Genomic DNA, 25,832 nt, shown 5'->3' with positions numbered 1-25,832 from the left:
GATGCTTAACCAACGGAGCCACCCAGGAGCCCTGAAAATCATCTTTGAAAGACAATCATCACGTGATTGATCATTTCTGTGTTGTTACTCTAAAATCCTTTCTTTGAACACAGGGTCTAACATTCGTGTTGAAATACAGGGACTATGCTTGTGACAGCAGCACTGGGACAGGAGCCCACACCAGCCACGGGAGCCATTCCCTCCGTGTCCCCGGGCAGGACGGGCCACCACTCCAGCTCATGAGGTCTTTAGAATGTAAGACGGTCTCTGAGTTAAACCTCAGTGTTTATGAGCTCGAGGCTTTCATTCAACCCTGTGAATGTAGACTACTTGTTGAAACGAAGAAATTGGGGATTTAGACTCTTCTAGAAGGGCTGAAAGCAGAGACATGAGAAGCACGTGTAGTGTTTGGTGGCTTAGGCGCTGAGAGTCTCAGCGACAACACCCTCCCCGCCCCAGCCCAGAAAACCTGGAAAACCTCGAGGACAACAGGACAGAAGTTGAGCTAAGATGAACCGTGAAGACCGATCAGCCTTCTTCCTAGAATACAGGTAACCCCCCGTCAGGACAGCTCAGGAAGGAGCCACAGAAAACCAGCAACAGGGACCGGCTCTGGAGAAACAAACTGGGGAACAGGAGGACTTGGATGAGGAGGACGCCCCATACCTTCACTCCATCCTTTTGTACAGTTCAGATTTTCTACCACGTTCATAGATAACCCAAATTTTTTTAAAGATTTATTTATTTATTTATTTGAGAGAGAGACAGACAGCATGAGAGGGAGGGGCAGAGGGAGAGACAATCTCAAGGAGACTCCCGCTGAGAGCAGAGCCCGCAACAGGGCTCAACTCCAGGACCTGAGGACCTTGACCTGAGCTGAAATCAAGAGTCAGACACTTAACCGACTGAGCCACCCAGGCAAACCACCTCAAATTTTTTAAAAACCCTTTTGAGGGGCGCCTGGGTGGCACAGCGGTTAAGCGTCTGCCTTTGGCTCAGGGCGTGATCTCGGCGTTATGGGATCAAGCCCCACATCAGGCTCCTCCGCTGGGAGCCTGCTTCTTCCTCTCCCACTCCCCCTGCTTGTGTTCCCTCTCTCGCTGGCTGTCTCTATCTCTGTCAAATAAATAAAATCTTTAAAAAAAAAAAACAAAAAAAAACCCTTTTGAAGTATCAACCTTCTAGCATTTGCGGGAGGAGGTATGATGCAGCAGTGGTCCTTACCGGCCCTGGCTGAGGGCGTCAGTCAAGTGGACATGACCCTGTCTCAGTCAGGTTAGGGCCACAGCAAAGGACAGACAGCACACTCAAGCTGCAAAGTCAGAGCGGTGAGTAAGGGAGTCATCAGAGGGCAGGCGGGACAAGAGAAGCAGCAGACAGCGAGCACGTCCCCCCACAGGGAACCTCGGCCACCTCCAGGCCTGAAGGTCGAGGGATGGGAGCAGGGAGGGCAAGGCTCTAGGCACCGAGAGCTGCAGCTGCAGGGACCGCCAGCCAGGAGCGGGGTTCTGACCAGAGCCTGCGCCGAGGGCGGGGGCAGGAGGGAGTAAACATCCCACCTCACTGTCCTGCACCCTCTGGTCTCTGTCGGTGCCACCCGCTGGCTGAAGACTCAGGAGCCAAGGCCAGGGTGCCTGTGATGTGGTCCATGCAGGGGGACCTTCCCTGGCCCCAAGCAGGTGACAATGACAGAAAACAGGGGGGTCGGGGGGGGCACACAAAGGGACCCAGCAAACAATGTACACACGGCTGTGACCCGTGCTGACCTCCGGTTTGGGGGACTGGGCGTATTTATTATTTCCTTACAGTCCTCGGCACTGCTTGAATATATCTTATTTTTATCATCAGAACAAAATCATTTTCCTTTAGAAAAAGAAATACTTTCATGAATCCTCCGAAAAATTTTGTGTCTCCCTTCAAAGATGTACTTCAAACATGTTCGCTCTTTTCTTAGGTTTATCTTTTATTATATCATGAAGCTAGCTAGCATGTGTACAGAAAATAAGCCCAAACCTTAATAAATGATTAAAAGTAGGAAATGATAACTTGATTTGCATTTCTTAAATCATCATCATGACCATCGCCCTAAACAACACACAGAACTGTCTTCCGTGTGAACGACAGCAAGCGAGGTGCTAAGGATCAAAGAGGCAGGAGTGAGGGTCCCCCCACCTGAGTACAGGGCTGGGCCAATTACAGCAGGGGTCAAATCTGGCCCGCTGCCTGCTTTTCTTTTTTTCCCCAAGATTTTATTTATTTATTTGAGAAAGAGAGAGAGCATGAGCGGGAGAGGGAGAGGGAGAAGCAGACTCCCCGCGGAGCAGGGAGCCCGACCTGGGACTCAATCCCAGGAACCTGGGATCATGACCGGAGCCAAAGGCAGACGCTTCACCAACGGAGCCACCCAGGCGCTCCCCTAAATCAAGTTTCAATGGAACACAGCCACACTCTGTGTCCACACTGAGACAGCAGAGCTAAGTCGTTATAGCGGATACTGGAGGGTGCCCGGAGCCCCAAATGTGAACTATCTGGCTCTTTACAGAAACCATTTGCCACCCGGCTTTGTAACATCTCCCATAGGTTATAAAGGCAAAACAGGAACACCGCACCTCAGCTTGTCCTATCTGAGCAGATACGGACCAAAATCAATCTTATCAGAGAAACACAATTAAACTGTATCACAGATGTGCAGCAAGGTCCTGCGGAAGACAGACCCGCAGCAGCGGCCTCACCCGCGTGTTCTGGCTCCGAGCCTGGGACGCTGTCCCTGCTGCTGGTAACCACGCTGGCCTTCAGAAGCCCTCTAAAACTGAGAAGACGTTACAGAACGCCCTGCGATTGGTCGCAAACTTCAGGCAGCCTCTGGTTGTCGCGTTTCCTCATCCGTCTGTAACATGAGTGGATGGAACGCTTTGATTTCTCAGCTTGGTTTACAAGGAAAGCTTAGCGGTTCGGAGGATTTTCAGGACAATTCCTTGTACATCCGTGTGATACAATCAAGGAATAAAGTAAGCCAGTCACAAAAGAGCAAACGCTGTATGATTCCCCATATACAATGTCTCTGAAATACCTGAACTCACAGAGGTGGAGAGCAGAAGGGAGTCTGCCAGGGCCCGGGGCTGCGGGCAGGGGCAGATCGCCCAGAGGGAAAGCGCCGCAGCCCGTCTCACCACGCTGTGCATGCGTGGAACGTTCCTGAGCCACATATGTAGAGGTGGTTAGGACGGTAAACTGTACACGTTTTCACCGCAATCACAAACAGACACGGAAGAGCTTGGGTGCTCCAGTAAATTCAGGCTAGTCGGGCCGGCAGCCCATCCCAGCACCGGATCTGCGAGGGTAAGAAGCACAGTGGGGCAGGAGGAAGGCCGGCGTCCATGGAGAAGGGGGTTTGCCTGGGAAAGCCTGCCGACGGAGGGGCCTCAGGACCGACCAGCAGCGGAAGGCTGAGGAGGAGCTCCGCGTCAGGATGGAGAGGGATGGAGTATCAGGAGTGAATGTGACGAGCAGAGGCACGGATTTGGAAAAGCGTGGAGTGTGTTCAGGGCCAGTGGCTGATTCTCTCTGGAAGGACCCATGAATAAAATAGAAGCAAGATGTCTAGAAGGACACGTCTACACTGTGGTGAGAAGCGCCTCCCGTGCCAGGGTAAGAAACTCACTTCATTCTGCGGGCTGAGCCAGCGAAGCCCCTGATTAGCCTCCAAGAGGAAGATCAGTGACTCTGGAGCCAAAACCAGTCTGCGGGAGAATCAGAACTCTCAGGGCACGTGGGGAAATCACAGAAGGAGCGGACAGCATCCTTGGGATCTCAGGAAAAAACATTAACAGATCTTTTCTGCCATCTTAAAAAAAACTCTACAAAGAATATTCCTAGTTAAGGGGCTCCAAGGTGGCTCAGTTGGCTGAGCATCTGACTCTTGACCTTGGCTCAGGTCTTGATCTCAGGGCCATGAGATCAAGCCCCACAGCAGGCTCTATACTGGGTGTGGAGCCTACTTAAAAAAAAAAAATTAAAAATAAAAAAATGTTCCTAGTTAAGCAATTTCATTCCTTGTAAGATTTGTTACAAAACCGCCAGATCTTCCCACGTGCTCCCAACACCACCTCAGCAGGGCTCCTGGGGGCGCCCTTAGCAGCCAGGTCTCCAGGCTACAAACCTGTCCCTGGACTCTGGACGCCGACGACATATCCCCACTTAGCCAACGGGAAAGCTGGACTTCTCTAGAGCTCCCTAAAATCTTTAGAAGGAGGGACAGTCCTGCGTGTGGGAAGCAGCTGCAGAAATCTGCACGTGTGACACAACCACACAGAAATGCGTGTAAGCATCCTGCACATCAGGGCGTACACGTGCACACGGGTGACACTGAGTCAAGCTGCAGCAGGGTCCACGTCCTGGGGTCGCTACTCCACGAGAGCTCCGTGAGATGCCACCACGGAGGCAGGCTGGGGGAAGAGAACCCAGGACCTCTCTCTGCTATTTTTATGATTTATTATTTCAAAATAAAACGTTTCAAACATGTTCAGAAGAACATCTCCTGCTGCGACCTCCAGCTCAAAGAATCTAAAACCAAACCAGCCGCCATCTACTCTCGATCTCGCCTTCCTTCGACTGACCTCAAGCTCTAAACATAATGGAGTAATCCCCCCTTGGCTGTGGTTTCACGTCCGCGGTCCACCGCGGGCTACGAGAAGGTGATTCTCCCCGTGACGCCGCGGACGGTCGGTCAGTCGTAGGCCAGCACTCGCAGTGCCTGCGCCCTCCCCTCACTCCATCTCCTCACGTAGGCTCTGGATGCTCCCACCACCAGCGGGCCGCGTGCGGAACAGCAGGCGTTCTGAGAGCGAGAGGGACCACACTGCTGTCACTGTGCTATTGCACTATGAGTGCCGGTGCCCGTTGCTCCTCTCTGACTGTGCCTGGTTTACTAACTAAACTTACCGTAAGTATGTATGCACAGGAAACGACAACGTGTATTTGGGGTTCAGTGCTCCCTATGGTTTCAGGCCTCCGGTGGGGAGTGTGGCACTCAGGGAAGAGGGAATGACTGTAAGCTATTCACTACTTGCCCAGACACACCTGCTCTCCAGCCTGCCCCACGCGTGTCCCACCGGCCACATGTTCCCCCTTCTGTGATTCCTACCCTTCCTTCAAGACTCAACCCACAATGACGTCCTTCACCTTCACACCAATGCACGGGGCTCTCGCCACCCCCAACCCCAGGGAGTGCCGGTGTCCGGGAAACAGGTGCTCATCAACGTGCCCTGCTGGACTCCAGCCTCTGCCCACAGATCGAATGCCCCCCACACTTCCCACGAACAGACCTGGATAAGGCGGTCAGCGGATTAGAGGGAGGGGATTTCTCTGAGACTCTATCTTGTGCATTTCCCAACTCTGTCTAACACGGCCCGTAAGTGCGCCTCTCGCTTCCTTGATCTCTCGTAATGTACGACAAAACACATTTTTCTTTTGCCTGCTGTCTTTACTGGAAAAGATTACAGGCTCCTTGGTGGTCTGTGGAACTGAATGGTTTCTAGGGTTTCTCCCTAGCGTCACAAGTCAGGCCGCGCAGAGAGGGCGTGAAGTTACTCTACTGGCCACGTGCAAGTGCTGGTGTTTTATCCACAGTCGGGATGAAGAACGGGATACAAGATCAAGGGTCACCTTCACACCCAGTAATGCCACATTCAGGCAACAAAATTAGCTGTTTTCAGTTTGTTTCACCCAATTATTTTAACCCAAGAACCTAACACCATGTTCATTAGAATCTTTAAATATATACCTACCCAAATAAATTGAACAGCATGCTTCCATTCCTCCAAAATATAAGTTCTATGTTGGGGCTACACCTTTCTTCTCTGTGACTTTGGTGGCTGACTCTTACTGTCATTTGGCGACAAGAACATCTGGGTTTCGGCCTCGCCCCGCATGCCTGTGTGACCTTGGACGGGTCATTTCCTGTCTAGGCCTGTGCCCTCGGCTGCAGGACGGAAGGACTGGCTCAGAGGCTCTCCAAAATCCTGCCCTGCTCAACAGCCCCCGCTGTGCTAATTAAGTAAGGAGGTGAGATGCGGGATACCACAGATAATACCACCACTGCGGACCCACGCTGACATCTGCTGGGAACTGGGGAACCCTCAGCGCCCCTCAAGTCCAGCAGCCCTTAAAAACTCAGCCTGGGACACTTCACTTTGAAAATATGGTATCAGCGATGCAAGTTTCTCATGAAATTAAGTTTTCTGGGTGCCTGGGTGGTTCAGTCAGTTAAGCGTCTGCCTGTGGCTCAGGTCATGATCCCGGGGCCCTGGAATCAGGCTCCCTGCTCAGCGGGGAGTCTGCTTCTTCCTCTCCCCCTGTTGCTTCCCCTGCTTGTGCTCTCTCACTCTTTCTCTGTCAAATAAATAAAATCTTAAAAGAAAAAAAGAAATTAAGTTTTCTAATACTCGATTTTCTAGGACTTAAGAAGATATTGAAGAAAATAACCTTAGCATTACTTCCAAGACTTCTGGTCCCATCTGGAAATCTGAGCCGTGTTCCTCTGCTTTCCTGCACAAGAACTTGACAACGGAAAAATACTCTATCCACAGTAACAACAAATACTAGTTGACTAAGAATGCACTTAACAAGCAACATCCAGAAACGATATGACTCAAACCAAACACATCTACAGAGGAACACGGAAAGGGCCTGAGACAACGGGGGAGACTGCACTCCTGGAGATGCCTGAATGTTGAAAAGAAATGTATTTCCCACAAACTAACCTAAAACTGTAACACAGTTCCAACCAAGATCTCTAGAGGATGCGGGGAAGAAACTGACAAGATAATTTTAAAGTTAATCTCAAATATGAATGGTTCATAATAGTCAGCTAAATTTTTTAAACTAAGAATTTTGGGGGCCAGACTCCCTCTAGCAGGCATTACGGCACGCTGAAGGGCCACGCACAGCTGCACCAATCATGCACCAGCACCGGGACACTCAGAGACCCATGGAGAAGACCAACATGTCCAGGAACAGACCCCAAAACAGGCAAGAATGTAGTCTGAAAATGGCAGCATTTCAGAGTAGTGAGGAGAGGACAGATTATTTATGAAATGCTGTTGGGACACCTGGCTTTTTCTTTTAAATAAAAAATTAGGTTCCTGTCCAATACACTAACACACGTTCAAAAAAAATTAATATTTTAACATGAAAAAAATAAAGTACTAGGATAAAATAAAAATTTATATATTCTCCAGAATGAAGAAAGACTCCCTAAAAAATGAAGCCAAAGGCAGAAATTGTAAAGGAAAAGACTGATTTCACTAACAAGATTTTAATACATCTGTACCCCTCAAAACAGAAACACACACGAAGTTAAGAAAAATGATAAAAATACTTACAGCACATACATGGCTGACTAATGGCTAAATTTAATAAAGAATTATTATCAATTAGAAAGAAAATGATGAACACACAAAAAAATATATTTATTCCCCAACATAAATGGGGCAAAGAACAGCACTTTATGAAAGACAAATTAGGTCAAAAAACATAAACCTTAGCACACATTTTGACATTTGCCACAATGAACACGTTAACCACTACAACTCTTTAAAGAAGGAAGAAGGAGATTAAAACAACACTGGGGGATTCCTCCTGATTAAATCTTCAAAACAAAACCAGAAACACCGATGAGTCAACACCAAGTTACTTCTAAGGCTGGGAATCCAAGCAGCATGGATCGTACGAAGACTGTTAGCCAGCATCTTCAACGGACGAGCGGGTTTCCCGCTGCAGCGCACCTGTCTTGGGAAACTTACTGCTCTATCTCCTTCCGACACCACCTCAGGGTGAACCACGAGTCACCCTTGAAGACCTGGGTCAGCTGAGTCTTCCCAAACACGTCAGACAGAGAGCACCCTCCACCCTGGGGCCCCCCGGGTGCTCCTGTGGTGGTCACTGTTGCCAGGCCTGAGGTCACCACCCCACATGCAATGGGCATCAAGGCCATCCGCATGTGCTTACAACGTCATGAGCAGGGTAGAAGCCTTACCCAAATTTTCTTACTCAGTCTTCATAGCAATTCGGCGAGGCTAGCATCATTACCTGCATCTTCAAACAAGAGGCCGAGACTCAGAGGGATGACAAAGGTTTCCCTGCATCCCCTCGGCCAGTCTGCGACAGAACCAGTGACCAAACCCAGCTCCCGGAGGCCAACGCTCCCGTCTTAACCACTGTTCACCCTCCCCTACACAGCTGGCTCTGTCCTCAACAGTCTGAGCTCCGGTGGCCAGACCACTCCCCTCGTGCGGCCTTTCCTTACAGGGCACGACTGCATGGACGTTCATTATTGCCTTCATTCGTCCATCCATCCACGGAAAGGAAACAGTTCTCTTCCATGATGATGTTGGGTGTGCAAAGCCGCACGGCCTTTTTCTGAAAGCAATATGGAACCATCTATAAAAATTTAGAATCCATCACCATTCCACAGCTAGGAATTGACCCTATGGCGTGGTTTGTGTAAGTATGCTAAAATATACCAGGGTGTTCTTCATGCCTCTGTTTGTAATTTAAAAAATGGAAGCAATGTAAATGTCCATTAACAGAGGACTGGTTAAAAAGTTAGAGCACGTCGATGCTACGTGACCATTTAAGCAGGAAGGTCGATCACCACGTGCAGTAATTCTAAGGTCTATTAAGTGAAAAAGCAAAACACAAAACAGAATGTGGAGTGTCATTCTATCTGCATGAAATTTTTAAAAAGAACACACACAGACAGATGGAGAAGGGTACCCAAGTATGTTCACTGTGCTCACATCTGGGGAACAGACCGGGGGGGGGGGAGCTGCGGTGGGGGCAGACACTGACTTTTCATTGTATCCCTCACTCAACCCCCGAAATTACTGACCCTGAGCACGGAATTACTTCCAAGAAGGAGCTGTTGCTCTACCCCTTGGGGTTGTCCTTTTCCGTCTGTTTCGTACACACGGAAATGCGGTAGGATTGGCGTGGACAGGCCCAGGCGCTGGTGGCACATCGGTCCCCATGCCTTCCAGTTCCTTCTCTCACAGACTGTATCCTCACCGTGAGGATCTGGTGGCTTGCACGTGGACAGGCCTGCTTCCCACCAACAGAAACCAAACAAACAACGTACATGAGATCATCCCTGCCTTTAGCATTTTTCATTTTACCTGTCGAGCCTACAGAGGGTACCTGAGGGAGGCCAGTCCCGCCCCGGGGCGGCTCTTCCTTACATTTAGCGCTAGCTGAGCGTGCAGCCGCACATGCGAAGTTCATCATGACTCTTGGAGGGAGAGACGGCCCGAGCTGCCAGGTGAGTGGCAGGGCTGTTCTCATATTTCTAATTTCCTGCTTCCATCGATCCTATCGGCCCTGATATAAGAGTGTCTCGCTGAAAGGTACAGCATCCCTTTCAACCTGCCTTTTCTGTGGCAAAAGCAGACATACAAAAAACAACTATCTATAGTCTCTTAAGTCTAGCACATTGCTAATACCCATTTCCACGGACTTAAAGATTCTGTTTTCTCCTTTTAGCTAACCCTTTCCAAATTGATACTTATGTTTTCTCTCTACTTTTACAAACTATACTAATCTAAGAAATAATTTTAAAAACCAGGATCTAAAAAAAACCCTCATCTAGAAAGGGCAATGAGCATTAGTGTGGCCCATCTGTCCCAGTGTCATCTTCTACCCATCGGCTCCTGTTTATAAGCTCGGGGCTCACCCAGCAGCACAGTCATACCCCAGTGACTCCGGAATCAGTAACTCTTACTTCCTGATCTCTATGCATCCCACTAGCTACCTACAGCATCCCCTGGAGGCCCCAGAGCCACATCAACTGGGGTTCACACCTGCTCCCCACCCCCACCTGCACCCCCAGTCTTGGTGAACAGCACCGTACCATGGAGACAAAGCCAGACTGTACCCCTGTGGCCTGATGCGGTCAGTCACCACGACTACATGCTGCGTGTGTCAGAACATGCGTGTCCTCTCCATCCTTTGAGTGATGGTCACTTATCCTTCCTATTCCAGCAGATTCCCAGCTGATGCCTTGCTACCCATCTCCTCGGTCTTTGTCTCCCCACCCCGCCCCCTCCTATGGCTGGTGGGACGATCTTTCCAAAACACAGACTGTCCACGTCACTCCCCTGATTAAAGTATTTCGGGAACTTCCCAGCGCCTACAGGATGAAGTTCAACCCCAGATGCAGGACAAGTGTGATCCTTCACAAAACGGGGCTACATGTCTCCATATTGAGTCACAGCTGGCTTCGGACTGGCAGAGGCCACAGCTTGTCCATCCGAACCCCCATTCTCCTCTCACACCCACCCTTTACCTCCTCCCTCACCATGGAACCGTAGAACTCAGGAGCCCACAAACCCCATGAACCCCATACCACAAGACTCCCGCATAGCCTCTCATATTTGCTATCAGAGGGTGCTGAGGATTACAGTGAGGGGGAACCAACACACAGTCCAACACAAGGAGGAACAAAATCGATAACAAGGAAATTTTCAAGACATCGGGCTTTTCATGGAAGAGGAGGGTGGGTTTCCATCCACTTAAAAAATCTGCAATTAAACGTAACAGATAAGAAGTCTTCAGTGCTAAGAAACGCATGTTCCCAATAAGAGAAATGAACAAAACCTTCATTGCGCTGGGACAGAACAGTAGCACCCCTCAGACGTCTACCTCGACACAGAAACACAGTTTAAACCACCGAGACATTAGTTCCCGTACACAGGTCACAAGCGTGGGGATTTGCGTCTGCACACACTGCTGCAGACCTCACCCCGTCCCCACCCACAGACGACAGACTTTCCAAGTCTACATAACACTTACCGGCAGCAAGTGCTACTGACCCAGTACCCACACTGCCTGCTCTTCCTTATTAACAGAACTGTGACTTGTTAAAAACCAAACCAAAACAAACCAAAACAAACATTTTTTTAAAACTATATTGCTAACTGTCTTTATGGACAGGGGTCATCACAGTTCAAGCCAATGAGATGTAAGGGTTTCCAGGGACACTGCTTAAAGCAGGGACACTCAACCAGTGCCCCTTCCCTCATTCCTTCTTCTTCAAGCCCAATACAGACATGATTGCTGGATCTGCGCAGCCATTCTGCAACCATGAGAGAAAAGCCAGGAAGCCCGCAGATGCTGCATGCCTGACATCCTTAAGCTGAGGGGCAGATGCCAACAATCACCACCCACGGAAGTCCTCGTGGCATGAAAATAAAAATAACTCCTTTTCTTGTGTAAGCCCATTCCACAGAATTTCTGTTTCTTGGAGTTAAACACAGTTCCTGACTCAAGTATAGTAAGTGAAATGTGTAACCCAGAAACAAAGAGCTAATCAATTAAAAAATGATAAACTATAAGGGCGCCTGGGTGGCTCAGTCGGTTAAGCGTCTGCCTTCAGCTCAGGTCATGCTCCTGGGGTCCTGGGATCGAGTCCTGCATGGGGCTCCTTGCTCAGTGGGGAGCCTGCTTCTCCCTCTGCCTCTGTTGCTCCCCCTGCTTTTGCTCTCTCTCTCTCAAATAAATCAATAAAATCTTTTTTAAAAAATGATGAAGTATATGTGTCAATATTGCCTTTTCCAGAGCAGTGAAATTCAAAAGTGGTCAAAACACTTTAGAAATTTTTAAAACGATGTTAGCTATCTCCTGAGCCAATGAAGAGTCCAATCCTATGCTTATGAAACAGAAGATAACGGGACCAAGTACATTATACGTAAAAATCCGCAGAATGCCATTAAAGCTATGCTCAGAGGAAAACAATAGAAAATTTAAATGTTTTTATTAACAAACAGGGAAGAATGAAAGTAAATGAATAAGGGTCAAAAAAAGCCCACAGGGGAGTAGGGATGTAATAATCAAGAAAGATAAAAAGTAGAAGTGAATGAATTGGGAGCAGGAGGAAACAAGCAGGGGTGGTCTCCGGTGAGCAAGGGGGGGGGGTGGTGGTCTGGAGGCGGGCCATGCGGCCCTGCACCTGCAGCTAAGAACACGGTGTGTATGCGGGGACACTCGCCAGGAGACTGAAGCCAATCCTCAGTGTTCTTCTCATCATCACCACCACCATCATCATCATCAAGAGAGTGGGAGGAAACCATCAAGAGAGTGATGGTTTATGCCATCAGATTGTGAAAGCAACATGAATGCTGTGTTTACAGTAAGTGCAGACAGAGGCTGTCTATCTGATAGTAAGAGCATAAATCGGGGAGGAAGACTGGTGCCATATGGCAGCCAAGTCACTGTATTTGGGAGAAGGCAGCATTTAAGTTGAGCCCTGAAAACGGATGATTAAGATCACAACGGGCTGACAAAGACGAGGGGCATTTCAGGCTGAAGGCACAGAGACCGTCTCAAGAAGAGGAAACACAGCAACACCCACACACTCACACCTCTCTCCTCAATCTTGCTGCAGAGGCTGGACTTCTGTTCCCAGCACAGGAGGAGTACAAGCCGGATGAGTTTTCGGGTCCCTCTGGCCGCAGTGGGAGGTGAGGAAGGCAGGTGTCTGCGGGACGGCCAGTGAGCAGGTCCCTCCACACCCTGGAGTGGAGAACTCACCCCAACACTAACCCGTCTCTGTGGGCAAAGGTGAGATTTCACTTCATTTACTGGCACGGCGTCCCTGAAGTCGCCTCTTGCCCTCGTGTTTCAGTGGGGAAAATTCTCTAACCCACTCTTCTAGAAAGAACACGTCATAATGTATCATAAAGGAACACCCAGTCTCGTGACCTTTCAAAACGTTACAATGAAGAATTTTAAAGGGTGTTTTCGCTGGTGAAGGCATTCAGACAGATGCTTCTGGCTCTTGCCCACAGAACAGAGGAACAAGACGGAAGCGACGTGCAGTCAGGGGCTCCAGGGTCCCTGGGTCTGCCCACGACTGTTCATTAATCCTTGGGGGAGGGGACGGAGGGACAGACAGACAGAGAATAAGGGACCACTCGCTGACGAAGAGAGCAGTGGGCAAGACGAGGCGCTGTCTCTGCAGCCATAGAAACCCGTGGTGGGGCTTGTTCGCACACAGGTCTCACCTTTAAGGATCACAATTTACTTTTTTCTAATTCAAACTCCTCCTAAAAATTCTGCCTCTTCTCTGAATTGAACATAGAAATATACATACATCTAAGAGACATTCTAATGTCTCGATTAAAGGTAATAAATAAAAATTGAACAAGGAGTTTCAACACGTGAGGTTCTATAGGTGGGGAGTTTTAAGTCCGCTGGCTTAGTCCCTCGAATGCCGCGTCCGGTGCAACAGGATCCTCGATGAATCATTATGCGGGACCAGAGTGCGCAGCAGGTCCGCCCATCTTGGCAAGAGTAACAGGCCATAACCTGTGACGAAGTACCTTTTAATCTTCATGGGCTGGGAGTTAACAAAAAGTAAATGACCACTCTCTGAAATGACTGTGTCCTCCCATGTGGCAGCAAAAGATGAAACCGACGATCCTGGAACGGCACCAGGAAGCCTATCGCAAGGGCGCTCGTCGCACACATGAAGGCCCTGGCTGTTCTCCCTGTGTGTTTGCTGGAATACAAAGTGACTGGAAAAAAGGCGTCTTGACTTCAAGACCAGTGTGCTTTCAGATACGGTGACTGAGCGCAAGGTCTCCCCTGGGAAGCCAGGACAGTGTTCCCGCAGACGAGATCACCCAGGGTTCCTGCTCCGTGAATCACGCTCGTGCAGAACGCAGTCGGGACAGAGAAACACAGCCCGGGGGGACAGCATGAGGGAGGTGTTGGGAGGGAGATGGCACTCTCACGGGTGCCGGAGGGGAAGCAGGAGAACAGGGGACCAGCATCAGTAACCGCCCGCGGTCCTCAAGCAGTCACTCGACTCCCATGTGACAACCAGGCAGATGCGGTGAGGACCGCAGGGCCTGCCCCACCTCCCACGCACCTACGTCTGGGGGCAGCTCTTGACTGTGCAGACAGAGGTCCCCGAAACTCCCTCACGGCCCTGTGTGATGTGCTCCAAAGTTACAGGTGCTTTATGTTTAGTCATGACAATTTATTTCCAAAGTTCAAGTAAAATCAGTGAAGGGGATTTTTGTGAAGCGAACGAGACACGTTAAAGGTCTGGAAACATCACTTCCAATAAGAGCACCAGCTGTCGCCATAAATCATCCCAAAGCATCCAAGCAGGTAAGAAGTTAGAATTACTTATTTCTTGGCTTAGGAAAATTCAACAAAGAATTTCCGTGCACACTGTGACAGTCGTCCATGGGGGCGGTGGTCTGACAGTCCCCATGGGGCCCGGCCGGTACCACCCACAGACGGGATTCCGCTGGGCGCTCTGGCCCGGGAGACACAAGCTGCTCTCAGTCTGGTATCACCACGTGTACACGGCATTCCAGAACACACAGCGGCCCCGTCCACAGCTCCTTTCTTCCCCGAGCACACAGAGTCCATCAAGAGCTGGGGTGCATGCAGAGCCCCTGACACCTGACAGGTCCCACCAGTGCTTCACACGAACTGAGACCCAAAGACCCAAGGCCTACATGCGGACTCACAGTACCCAACCCAGGTATGGTAGCCGCAGCAGACAGGTAGGTGCGATATTCAACCTCGATCTGATCTCTGCAGCATCCCCAAACCAGTGCTGGGACAAGATCAAGCCTACGGTCATTCCCAGCAAGGACTGATGTCAACCATTTACTCACAAACACCAAATAAAAATCTCACAGCATCTTATAAAACAACTATTTCTTTTTAATACAGATTTTTATTTATTTATTTGAGAGAGAGCACGAGTGGGGAGGAGAGGGAGAAGCAGGTTCCCCACTGAGCAAGGAGACCGATGAGGGACTCAATCTCAGGACCCCAGGATCATGACCTGAGCCTAAGACAGTCGCTTAACCGACTGAGCCACCCAGACATCCCACCTTTATCACTCTTAGCACGGAGGAAATTACAAGGATTTTAGGAGCTCTGTGCTAGAAACCAGCACCAAAGACCAACTATATATATTTATTATAAATTACAATTCCATGAAGTCTATCAGCAATAAAAGAAATGTAGCCCCAAGGAGAAATAAAACGGGGGTATATATGAGAAGCCAGGTGAGTGGGAATTAGAGAAGGAAGGAGTGAGGTTCTGGGGGCAGCCAAGGAAGGTCTGGAAAGGGCGGCTGAGCTCAGGAGTAGCCACTGCCATTTACTGAACCCTAACCACACGAGGGGCCGCACGAGGCACTTCACGCACATCCCAGTCCAGCCTCTCAACACAGGGAGTGGGTCCTGTGAGGACCTGCAATTTGCACATGAAAAAACGTGTACTTTGAGACTGTAGTAACTTGCCCGAATAGTAAAGTCTAGATTCGAACTCAGGTCAGACTGACTCAAAAGGCAACGTTCTCGCACACTAGACTAAAAGATGGTGCCTGGAAGGGACACAAGAGACACCCCAGCCCGGGGAAACGGTGGGAGCAGCGTTCACGGTGATGCGCAAGGAGCGCTCTCAGAAGACAGCGCAATGGCGGCGAGCACAGCACAACCAGAGCAGCGACACTGAGCGCCCGCACGGAGCAGTGACCGTCCTGAGCGTGCTGCAGACAGGGCCTCCCGCGAGCTTCCCAACGGCTGGGAGGCAGCGCATGACAGCCGTCCGCAGGGGAGAAGTCTGAGGCTCAAAGCCTATAAGCGACCGTTCCAGGCACACGTAGAAAGGAGCAAAATTAGAACTCAAACCCATGTTTTTCTGATTCCCATCTATGATCTTGATTGCTATGAAACTGCCACCCAGCACACCCCTCTGGTGGAAACAGGAGTCGAGGCAGAAGGACAGGGAAGGCCCAGAGGGTGGCCTCGATGCGCCAATGTTATCCAGTGTCCCTTCTTCTGGCAAGAAGGGGCTAGCAGGAACCAGGGTCTGCTCAGGTATACAGATCCACCCAGAGCCCAGGGAAAGGCTTCAACAGGGGAGGTGACTTGCCTCAAAAGGTATGTTAGGAAAGTTACTACGTCCAGGAAACCGATATGAAGTTTATTCCAATGGAACTGATCTGAAGAATCAAAACTGTAGACAACAGATTCCCCCAAAGCTAGAATCAGAGAAAGGTGGTGAAAGCATTGCAAAGAAAAATCTGGCAATATTTGAAAACCGGATGGGTGGAAAAGAGTCAAGGACAATCCTATGTCCGCAAACGGTCTACTCACAGAAATGGGGGAAAACACAAAGAGAATGATAAGAATGAACTCAGACATCCTTGGGGTCAGTGGGACGTCTAAGCCGTAACAAAGTGCTGAACAGGAAAGCACGGAGCCCTGTGACACGCTCGCACAGACCCATCTGGGCGAGGAGCACAGGCTTGTCTGCTCTGCGGCAACGGGGACCAGTCCACCAGTTCCCTGCTCTGGCCCCATCACAGCTCACACAGACCAGGCGCTCCATAAATACTTTCTGAATGAAGTATTATGATCTAATCTAAATTTATTCAGCTTATCCTCAAGGATATCATGGCTCTGTCAAATACCTTGATGAAATTCACACCCACTCTCATTATATTCTTTCCGAGGCCATGCAATCCTATTAAAGAAAGAAATGAGGTCAATTTAATGGGAATTACTTTCAGTGAACCAAGTCTCACCCTCCCAACAGCACTGATCACAAACACTGGGGAGGAAGCTGCACTTGTTATGCTCAAAGACTCTGTCCTTGACAACATCCCATTCAATTACGAGAAAGTCTCCATTATGATCATTCATTCAAGTTATGTCTCAGGGGCCCACATGTAGGTATGATTTCCCTAAGAGCCTCTGGAAAGAGGAAAAATAAAACAGCACCCCTGACAAAGTAACGACAAACAGCTTGCTATATTCTACAGAATTTCAGAAAGGGGGCCATCTGGGGGGCACAGTCGGTTGAGCCTCCGACTCTTGGTTTTGGCTCAGGTCATGATCTCAGGGTTGTGGGATCGAGCCCTGTGTCAGGCTCCGCGCTCAGTGAGGAGTCTGTTTGAGATTCTCTCTCTCCCTCTGCCTCTGCTCCTACCCTGCTCTCTCTTTCTAAAACAAACAAACAAATCTTAAAAAAAAAAAAAAGAATTCCAGAAATGATTGACAGTACAGGTGAGTTTGAACTTGGGGCCGTCCAGTATCCACTCCTCTTGCCCCGACGCAGCGCCTGTTTTTCCCGTGGTGAGTCACCCGCCTGACTCCCAGCTCAGTGGCTGGAGCAGCACTGCAGGGCTGGACACACGACCCACTGGGCAGTGGGCACATCCTTGTCCCTGCTCACAGTAAACGGCCCAGGAGCTAGCCTCGTCCATGTCCCTGGCCATAGTGATTGATTTTGGGGATGACCACTTGACCCGATTTGGGTCAGTGAGAAAAAGAGCAGGATTTTACTGGCAGGCTTGCTTCTTTCGGCCAGGAATGCTAACACCAAGGCTGCTGTGGAACCTGGAGCTGCCACGGGCCACCACGGGCCACCATCTGCCAGATGAAAGCAGAGTCAAAGTTGATTCTGAGATCTCGGATCTAGCATATTGAAAGCTAGCCCTTCTGTGGATTTTTCAGTCTCTGAGCCAATAAAATCCCATTTTCGATTGAGCCATCTTGAATCAGATTAAGTGCTTTCCACGGAAAGACTCCGGGCTCATCTAATTGCCCGAGCAGCCCTCACTCTGAGGACAGGTTCAGGAAAGAGGCAGCCCCTCTCTTCCACTTAGCCATCTGTAGTTTGGCTGTACGCACAACGCAAGCAAACCCCATGTGAAATTTTTAAGAACTCACAATGGCAACTGTAGATATCAAGCCGTGATAACACAGGCAAACCAGAAAGATAAACAGGCCACATAAGCCACACCAGTACGGAACGATCTGAGCTCTAATCAGCTCGTCCCAGACACCAGGAAGCTAGACTTGCACCTCAGCCCCAAAGCTGCCACGTGCTAGGCTGCTGATGCTGCGGAAACCCGCGGTGCCGATAACAGCCAGTGCCTGCTCCTACGCTTCCACCAACGGTGGCGAAGAGCCTCACCCGGCAGGCTGCAGTGGCAAGAAACCAGATCTCATTCCCCTCTTCCTCTGCAACCCAGATCTCAAGTGTCTGTCAAGAAAAACACACAGGCGGGGAGGGAAGGGAAAGGAGGGAAACGAGCCGTTTCTTGGGTGTACCAAGCCCCGAACTTCTATATTCTTAATTCTCTACCTTTTCATTTGGTCTGTATCTGACATACAGTGCACACTGACATAGTTTTCTATTTACATATGTTTGCTGTCTCCCCAGTTAAGGTGTGACCCCCTGAAGTCCAGGACCTCATCTTTCCAGACCTAACAGTGTCTAACACAATGAAGACGCTCAGGAAATGTTTCTTGGAAATTATCAAAATGTTACACCCTTGGCTAGCAACGGGTTGACAGTAAAATGAGTAATTCTGTCTTCCTTGTTCAAAATTGAGAATAGTTGCTATTTGGGATGCCCGGGTGGCTCAGTCAATTAAGCATCTGCCTTTGGCTCAGGTCATGATCTCAGGGTCCTGGGATCAAGCCCCATGTTGGGCTCCCTGCTCAACCGGGAGGATTCTCTCCCTTTCTCTCTCTCTCCCCCTCTGTCCCACCCTGCCTTGTGCACTCTCTCTCTCTCTCTCAAATTTTTTTTTAAAAGATTTTATTTATTTATTCGACAGAGATAGAGACAGCCAGTGAGAGAGGGAACACAAGCAGGGGGAGTGGGAAAGGAAGAAGCAGGCTCATAGCAGAGGAGCCCGATGTGGGGCTCGATCCCAGAACGCCGGGATCACGCCCTGAGCCGAAGGCAGACGCTTAACCGCTGTGCCACCCAGGCGCCCCTCTCTCTCTCAAATTAAAAAAAAAGTTAACCATTGACCAAATAGCTCCTAGGTGCCAAACCATGCTCTAAAAACCACATGTAAATGATTTAGCTCATTGACTTGGACTGTGTTTATCGTAACCAGGAAATGCAACTAGATTAAGAGGAAAGATCCTGTCTCTTCCTTACTCTTCCCTGCTGTACTTAAATAGAAATAGCACAAAGGCATGAAGGTTCAGGGTGCCACACTGGCTCAAACTAAGGAATGCACTCCAGAATGGGCCGAGCTGTTACAAGGACGATGGGCTATGCCCTGGAAAGAACTGGCCACGGGAATGTCAGCAGGGACATCATGAGGTGGGGTGAGCACCGGGGGGCAGCTAACAGAGTCAGACAGAGCTGGACGGCCCTGGGTCCCGCCTGAAAGCCTGCGAGTCTGCAGAAGGAGCTGCATTCAGTGTGAGCAATGTCACAGCCTCATCATGCAAGCCTGGGCTACTCCACGAGATAGACCGCACCCCCTTATTGTCTCATCGTCATCAAATGCCTGCAATCTTTCCCCTTGAAGACATGTCGCCGTCCGATAATGTTGGCGTTCCTCCAGTCGACCGATTCAGGACAGGAAGGAGGTAGATCTGAGTATACCTTTGGTGCCTAACGTCTAGCAGAGTGCAGTACTGGATAATAGAGGGGGAGCTAAGGTCGCCAAGCAGATGACCCCCGCACCCCAATGAGCCCTGCTCAATTCCCTCCTGCCCCATCGTGTTGATTTTGTGGGTTACAATGTTAGGTTGGAAGGGAGCAAAAATAGTAAGACAACCGCACAAAGCTGCTTTGGGGTTCCTTGCGACCGTTTAAGTCTTAGTCAAACATACACTTTAAAGAAGGGCTGAGTTTGACAAACTAGTACCCCTGTCTTGTTTCGCTTTCAGCTCTTTCACTGCTTGTTAATGATTAAATCTGCCAAGCGGCTGTTGGCCAGGGAAGAGCGTGTGCAAAGGTCCAGCAGTAAAGAAAGCCAGCAGGGCTGGGAGACACAGGTACTCGGAGTGGCCAGAACCTGGGTTACACAGTGGGGGAGTGGAAAGAGGTGAACACAGACACACGGTGCCAAGTCTGGAAGAGCCTCGTAAGGACCGTCTGGGTCCCCCCCGGGGCAGCAGGGGGTCGCTGAGACACTTGAAACAGGGCAGAGAAGCAGTCAGATGTGTGTCTCGGAAATCTCGTCTCACGTACCGTGTGCAGACCGGACCGACAGGGAGGAGAGGGTGCGAGAGGCAGGGAGGAGGAGCAGCGAGGAGGCTGTGCAGACAACACAGTGGCTCGGACTGCTGTCCTGGCCGCAGGGCCGGAGAGGAGCCGACACTTGCAACAAACATTCAGTAGCAACATCATAAGGACTTAGCCAGGGACCTCACGAGGGGCGTGAGAGAGAGGGAGGGAGGCGTCACAGATGATCCTGAGATTCCTGGCACGGCCAGCCGCTTGGCTGACGGCACCACACGCTAAGAGGGACATGTGGCAGGAGGGGCTGAGGGGGACAGGATTCAGCCTGGAGCAGGCTGACGCCCACGGGACATCCACGAGATGTCCAGAAGGCAGTCGGCCGATCCAGAAAAGCTTATTAGCATTAATAATAATGTGCTCATTAATACATGGAGCATAAGGGAAATCATGGGAAATGATGACATTCTCCCAGGAAAATGTCTAATTCGACCCATGGGTAAGTGCCAGAGTCTGTACAAAGGCGACCATGCCTGAATACCTTACTCTCACAGCTTACCGCGGGCATGTCGCCCCGAGCCAGGGAATGAGGGTGTCTTGGACCAGAAGCTCCACACCACCCGTCCCTATAAGAAAAGTAGCCCCGACGACCCGAACGTCACCATCGGGTCACCATCTGACGGCACCCTGGGATGTCAGTTCCAATACCGTTAGCGTGCTCACCTGTCGACAAGGCTTCCTCCCGAACCTCGTCCTCTCCAGGCTGGTGAATGTTCCAGGATGTTCTGGGAAGCGAGGAGATTTCCTCGGGCGACGCCAGCTTCACCATATCCATGTGACTGCTCTGGATCTGGTACCGTGGGATGAAGCAGGTTTTGCCTTGCCGGAAAATGTCCTGGATGATCTCCTTGGTCTCGACTTCGTCTTGCATGCTCAGGAAGATGGAAATCCTTCTGGACTTTTGATACTGACTGTGGGCCATCACCTAAATGGGAAATGGCAGTCACACTGATTCCCCAAGGTTACACTTTCAAACACCAGTGGCTCCCCCCTTCACGGAGTTCACACTTTCTCCCTTCTCTCTCCGCCTTCTCCAGCTTCTTGCACTCTGCAAACATGAATCACCAACGGAGAGCAGAGTGGCAGAGGGGGCTAGACAGGGCTGCCTCCTGAAGCCCAGGGCTTGGTTCTGAACCCAGCAACCACCTCTCTGACCCCTTGCCATCTTTCTCACACGCCTGCTCCAGCAGGAGTGAGAACTTGTTAGAAAGCCGCTGTCTGTGTGCAGAATCCCAGGCCTGCCCTCCAGCCACCCGTTCCGGCCGCCTTTGGTCACCCCACACGCTGCCCCGAGCATCTCTGCCTTGCTTTAACTCTGAACCTCGGCTCCCACGAGCTTCTTCAGTCCCTGGACTATCAGGCTTGTCTCCCCCTAAATTCTACCCATTTTAGCCAACTCAGGCGCTCACTTCTCCTGACTTCTGCGCAACACTTAAAACACTTACTTATGTATTATCGGGCTGATTACTAACTCTTTCACGAGTCCTAACTGCAGTTTCTAACCAGGCGGTAAGCTCCCGGGAGCAGGTGACATGCCTGTCCTTCTTCAGATCTGTCCACCTCTGTCCCCACCTCCTACAACTCTTCTGTCCAAACAGATGTTACAGTGTTTGCAGAGATGGGAGGTAGGGATCCTGGAGAGGTGGAATCCTTCTAGAAATAAGTGCCCACTTGTGAGAAGGTGGCCCCAGGTGAGAGAATGCCATGGTGCTCAGTTTATTCATGCATCAGGCAGGAGAGGGGCTGAGCTTTGCCAGCCACAGAGCAGGTAATCTTAGAACTGCCCAGACTCAAGTTAGCTCTTAGCTCCCCTTCCTTTTCTGTTCTTCCAAGCTAAGAAGACAAAGCTACCGCAACACTGGCTTATAAACAGGACTGGCAGAAAGAGAGAGATACAGAAAGTCAAGTCACTCCTAACAGAAAGGAGTACACAGAAATTCAGTAGATGGAGCACACCAGACTGTGGCCAAGGGAGGAAGTGAACTCCATCTCCTTGGGAGGTTACAATGCTGTTGGGAGGCCTGAAATAAGGCGAAATGAAAAGAAATGCGACACCCAGACCCTGGGCAGACCCGAGGCTTCTGGCACCCAAGTTAAGTGTCTGTTGTGTCTGTTCTCTTTAAGGAGAATATGAAACATTAAGAGCTGAATAAGCAGCAACAGACATCAGTTAAAATTCAGTGCGAGACTGTGCATACGTATTTATCTTTCTTGCTTCCTGAAATCTCATTTATATGACAGTAAAGGAGCACAAAAAGAGGAAACCATTATAGCACTGAGAACAGGAGAACAGACACTCGGCTAATTTCTATGAGACAGAACGGAGATGGGACAGTATTTCCAGACAAACAGCGGCAGACCCAACACTCAGAGGACGTGACTGTGGGGCAGGCAAAACCCATCCCTCCCAAAGTGACTGCAAAAGACAAAGGAGATCCCCAGGAGCTGTCACACCTTGATTCATAAATATGTACCCACAATAGTTTCAGCAAACATTTTAGAAAGCCAAAACACAAAAGAGAAGGACTAAGGGAGGGCGGGGGTGATCCAGTGGGAAACCAAGATAATTCAGAGAATGGGGAATTTAAAAATTCTAATTAGTTCTCTCAGACAAATTCAAGACAGTTGCATTTATAAAATAACAACAGACGGCTATGGAAAGAAAGCAATCAGAAAACTGAGAAATAATACTTGAAAATTAAAATAAAGAATACCAAAATTTAAAAGTTCAGGAGAAAGCCTTAAAGTAAGAGAAAAAGACAAAGAAATGGGGAAAGTAAAAAAAAAAAAAAATCTTAAAAGACGCAGAAAGTCAATATAGGATTTTCACTATCTGATTCACAGGAATTGCAGAAAGGCACAAAGGAAAAGAAGTAATCAAAGATATAACAAATAAAGATGCCAGTCTTTGTGCTGAGCAGAACAAGGAAAAATATTTTTAAACTTGAAACTCAAACTATCAGTCAAATATGAGGGTAAAGACATTTTCTAATATATAAAGTCTTAAAAGGTTACCCCCACAGATATTTCTAAAGAGAAAAAAAATTACTTGAGAATATACTATCTAGTAAGATGGAAAGAAAGAAGTCCAACCAAGAAGACACTGGGTTGGAGCAGCAGTCCTAACTCAGAAGCAGGGTGGGAGGAAGCCCAGGCTGTGCACTGGGCTGGGGCAGAGGGAGCAGGGTGCTGGAGTGCTCTCAGGAAGAAAATGAATTTATTTAAACACAAAATGAAAAAGAATCTGATAAGATAAAGGCATATTCTTGTTTGGCCAAAAAGGAAAATAAAGGAAATCTGAAACTCCTTGAAAAAAACAGAGCTAAATTAGAAATGTAGACTCCAGATAGGGACAGACTAAAACACGTCATGATTTAGAGCAATTTCAGAGCATAACAAAAGAGAGAGTTCTTCCTAATGGCATTTGAAACATTCTCCGCCTAGCCACACAAATCTAGCAACACAGAATTATATATCCTTTGCTCATACTCATACAACTTGGTTCTACCTATGTAACCTATATAACCAAAATATTGTAAATACGATTTACTTAAATTCCAAATTTCGAAATCAGCCACAGAAAATGCTCGGTAGACTCATTCTAATTATAAAACAGAATACAAATATTGTAAAACTTGACAATATATGAGAATACGGGGGTCGGAAACTGGTGGACAGAAGACAGAGTATAGGGTACTAATTTCCTTATTTAGTCGGGGAGTCAAAATATGGCATAAAGTTGAATTTCTTCACCGTACATCGTTTTTCTGATAAATTTCTAAATTATAGAAAAAGGTGCTGTGTCATTACGAATAAACGTGCCTTTTAAAAAACGCTATTGAGAGAAAGGCATCACTTGGCACTTTTATTGAACGTGCACTATGGCATAACACTGTTCTAATCACAGCACATGGATGTTTCCAGCCATGATCCATTGGTTGGTCATGAAATCAGTGGCAGGTTACAATCAGCGTTTTTAAGTAAAACAGCATATAGTGAAGTTCACTGTATATAGTAAGAATTGTGAAACACTGGGCTGTGAAACATTTCTTCTGTGTGTGTATTTGTAGGGGGTAAAACGTACTGAGTACAGAGGGTCATGGGTCTGCTTTCCAACTTTGCCCTCCCCTCTGATGCCAGCTCTGACTTGTCACCCTGCTCTGCCACTGGTTCTGCATCTGTACAGCCACTATTCCCACCTGGAATTTATGAACTCTATTCTTCTACAGACGGACAAACTGAACGCATCTTTATTTCCCCAGCCATTCCAAAATCTGCTCCAGCTCCTGTGTGCCTCCTGCCTAGTGACTGTGAAACCCCCAGCTCTGAACTATGAAATCACAGAGGGTTCCCCTCCTTTCCAGTACTCTCTGAGCCAGGGTCCGCTGAATCTCAACTGCACAGACTCCCATTTCCCAAAATGCTGCCAATATGCTTTTCCTAAAGGATAGATCGAAAATACGTAGAGGGGCGCCTGACTGGCTCAGTCAGTGAAGCATGCCACTCTCGATCTGGGGGTTGTGAATTCAAGCCCCACTTTGGGTGTGGAGATTACTTAAAAATAAAATCTATTTTTAAAAAAATGTGAAGCCCTGAACTCATCCCTTTATGCACCTGTTTAAACCCTCACAACAGGCCTACGAGGATGACATTACCCCTTTCATGGATAAGGAATCAGACACTCGGACAGCTTAGGAGACCCGGCCCGACCATACATGACTAAAATGCAGTGGAGCCAGATTAGATGCAGCTCTGTGTAGTTCCAAAGGCCGCGTTCACTAGTGTCCTTCCACCTCTTGCCAGAATATTCCTGCACGTGCTCGCCCACGCCATCTTCCCTTCACCTGACAAAATCCATCTTCGACTACAAAGTACATCTCGAACATCTCCCTATGGAGGTTTCTACAGCTTTGGTGGTCATCATGCATCCGACAGAACTGCAGTTCTCTACTCAGCACAAGCTCTCCTCTAGAGCAAGGACCAGGTGTTTTTCATCCCTGCCACCCCGCACACGGCCAGTGTGGACCACAGTGCGCGCTCCCCACGCGCGAGATAACGCGCTAACACCTGAGCACCTGCGAGCGACGCCAGTCTCTTCTGCCTGTCTGCAGGACCCGGGCACCCTGCAGTGCTTCTCACTGAGCTCAATAACTCGGTGCGAACGTGCACACCAACCCTGCCCAGATGCGCGGAAGGGGGGGGGGTGGGCTTGCTTGGCCGAGGTAGCCTATGGGGAGCTTGCCCTTGGGAAATGGGTGGATGACAGAGCGGGAAGGGTGAGGGAGGGATTCTGGCTGCACAGCTCACTGCAGGGACCTCAAGGAAGTCGGCGCCGCTCTGCAGACAGGGCTTGGGCGCCCCTCGGAACCCGCGCAGGGGCGCAGACCCGTCGGGCTGCTCAGAGCGTCCCACCCTCCCCGGCGGCGCGCGAGGGGGCTGGAGCGCTTCTCCGCTCGCGTCCCTGAGGTGACTGTTCTCTCGCTGCGCGTCCACGCTCTCGGGGACTCATAGGGCCCCTCGGGGATCAGTGTCCGCCGCTCAGCCCGCCAGAGCTTCCTGTTCCCACCCTGCTCTCACCTCGGCTGGCTGTCATCCACCTCCACCCTCGCCCTCCTTAGCCGGGACCCCCTCGCCCCGCGCTCCCCCGACAGAAGGACGTGCGCGCCCCCGGAGGCCGCCCGTGGAGAAGCGTGCGCGCGCCCGGAGGAGTCCTCCGGCTCCTGCGGAGGGACGTGCGCGCGCCCGGGAGC

At 49.7% G+C, this 25,832-nt stretch overlaps 1 protein-coding gene across 3 annotated transcripts in view; it reads right to left on the bottom strand.

Moving 5' to 3' along the window:
• Window positions 1-25,832, bottom strand: part of MTHFS (methenyltetrahydrofolate synthetase) — a 36,121-nt gene that overhangs the window by 9,953 nt on the left and 336 nt on the right. Inside the window, exons 1-4 of one of the 3 annotated variants that reach the window (XM_040642898.1) lie at window positions 25,660-25,807; window positions 20,746-21,007; window positions 8,891-9,099; window positions 7,393-8,418 (exon numbers count right to left, since the gene is read on the bottom strand). In XM_040642898.1, coding sequence (XP_040498832.1) covers window positions 8,302-8,418; window positions 8,891-9,099; window positions 20,746-21,004 — 585 coding nt within the window. In that variant the 5' untranslated portion in view covers window positions 21,005-21,007; window positions 25,660-25,807 and the 3' untranslated portion in view covers window positions 7,393-8,301. Of the gene's footprint in view, window positions 1-7,392; window positions 8,419-8,890; window positions 9,100-20,745; window positions 21,008-25,659; window positions 25,808-25,832 lie in introns of those variants that run through there. The other 2 variants (XM_040642896.1, XM_040642897.1) reach the window with 2 other exon arrangements.

The sequence above is a fragment of the Ursus maritimus genome, unplaced genomic scaffold, assembly GCF_017311325.1.
Source record: "Ursus maritimus isolate PB19 unplaced genomic scaffold, ASM1731132v1 scaffold_27, whole genome shotgun sequence".
Classification (NCBI taxonomy): domain Eukaryota; kingdom Metazoa; phylum Chordata; class Mammalia; order Carnivora; family Ursidae; genus Ursus; species Ursus maritimus.
Note: the sequence above shows the minus strand (reverse complement) of the source record. Positions and strands in the feature narration are given on the sequence as shown.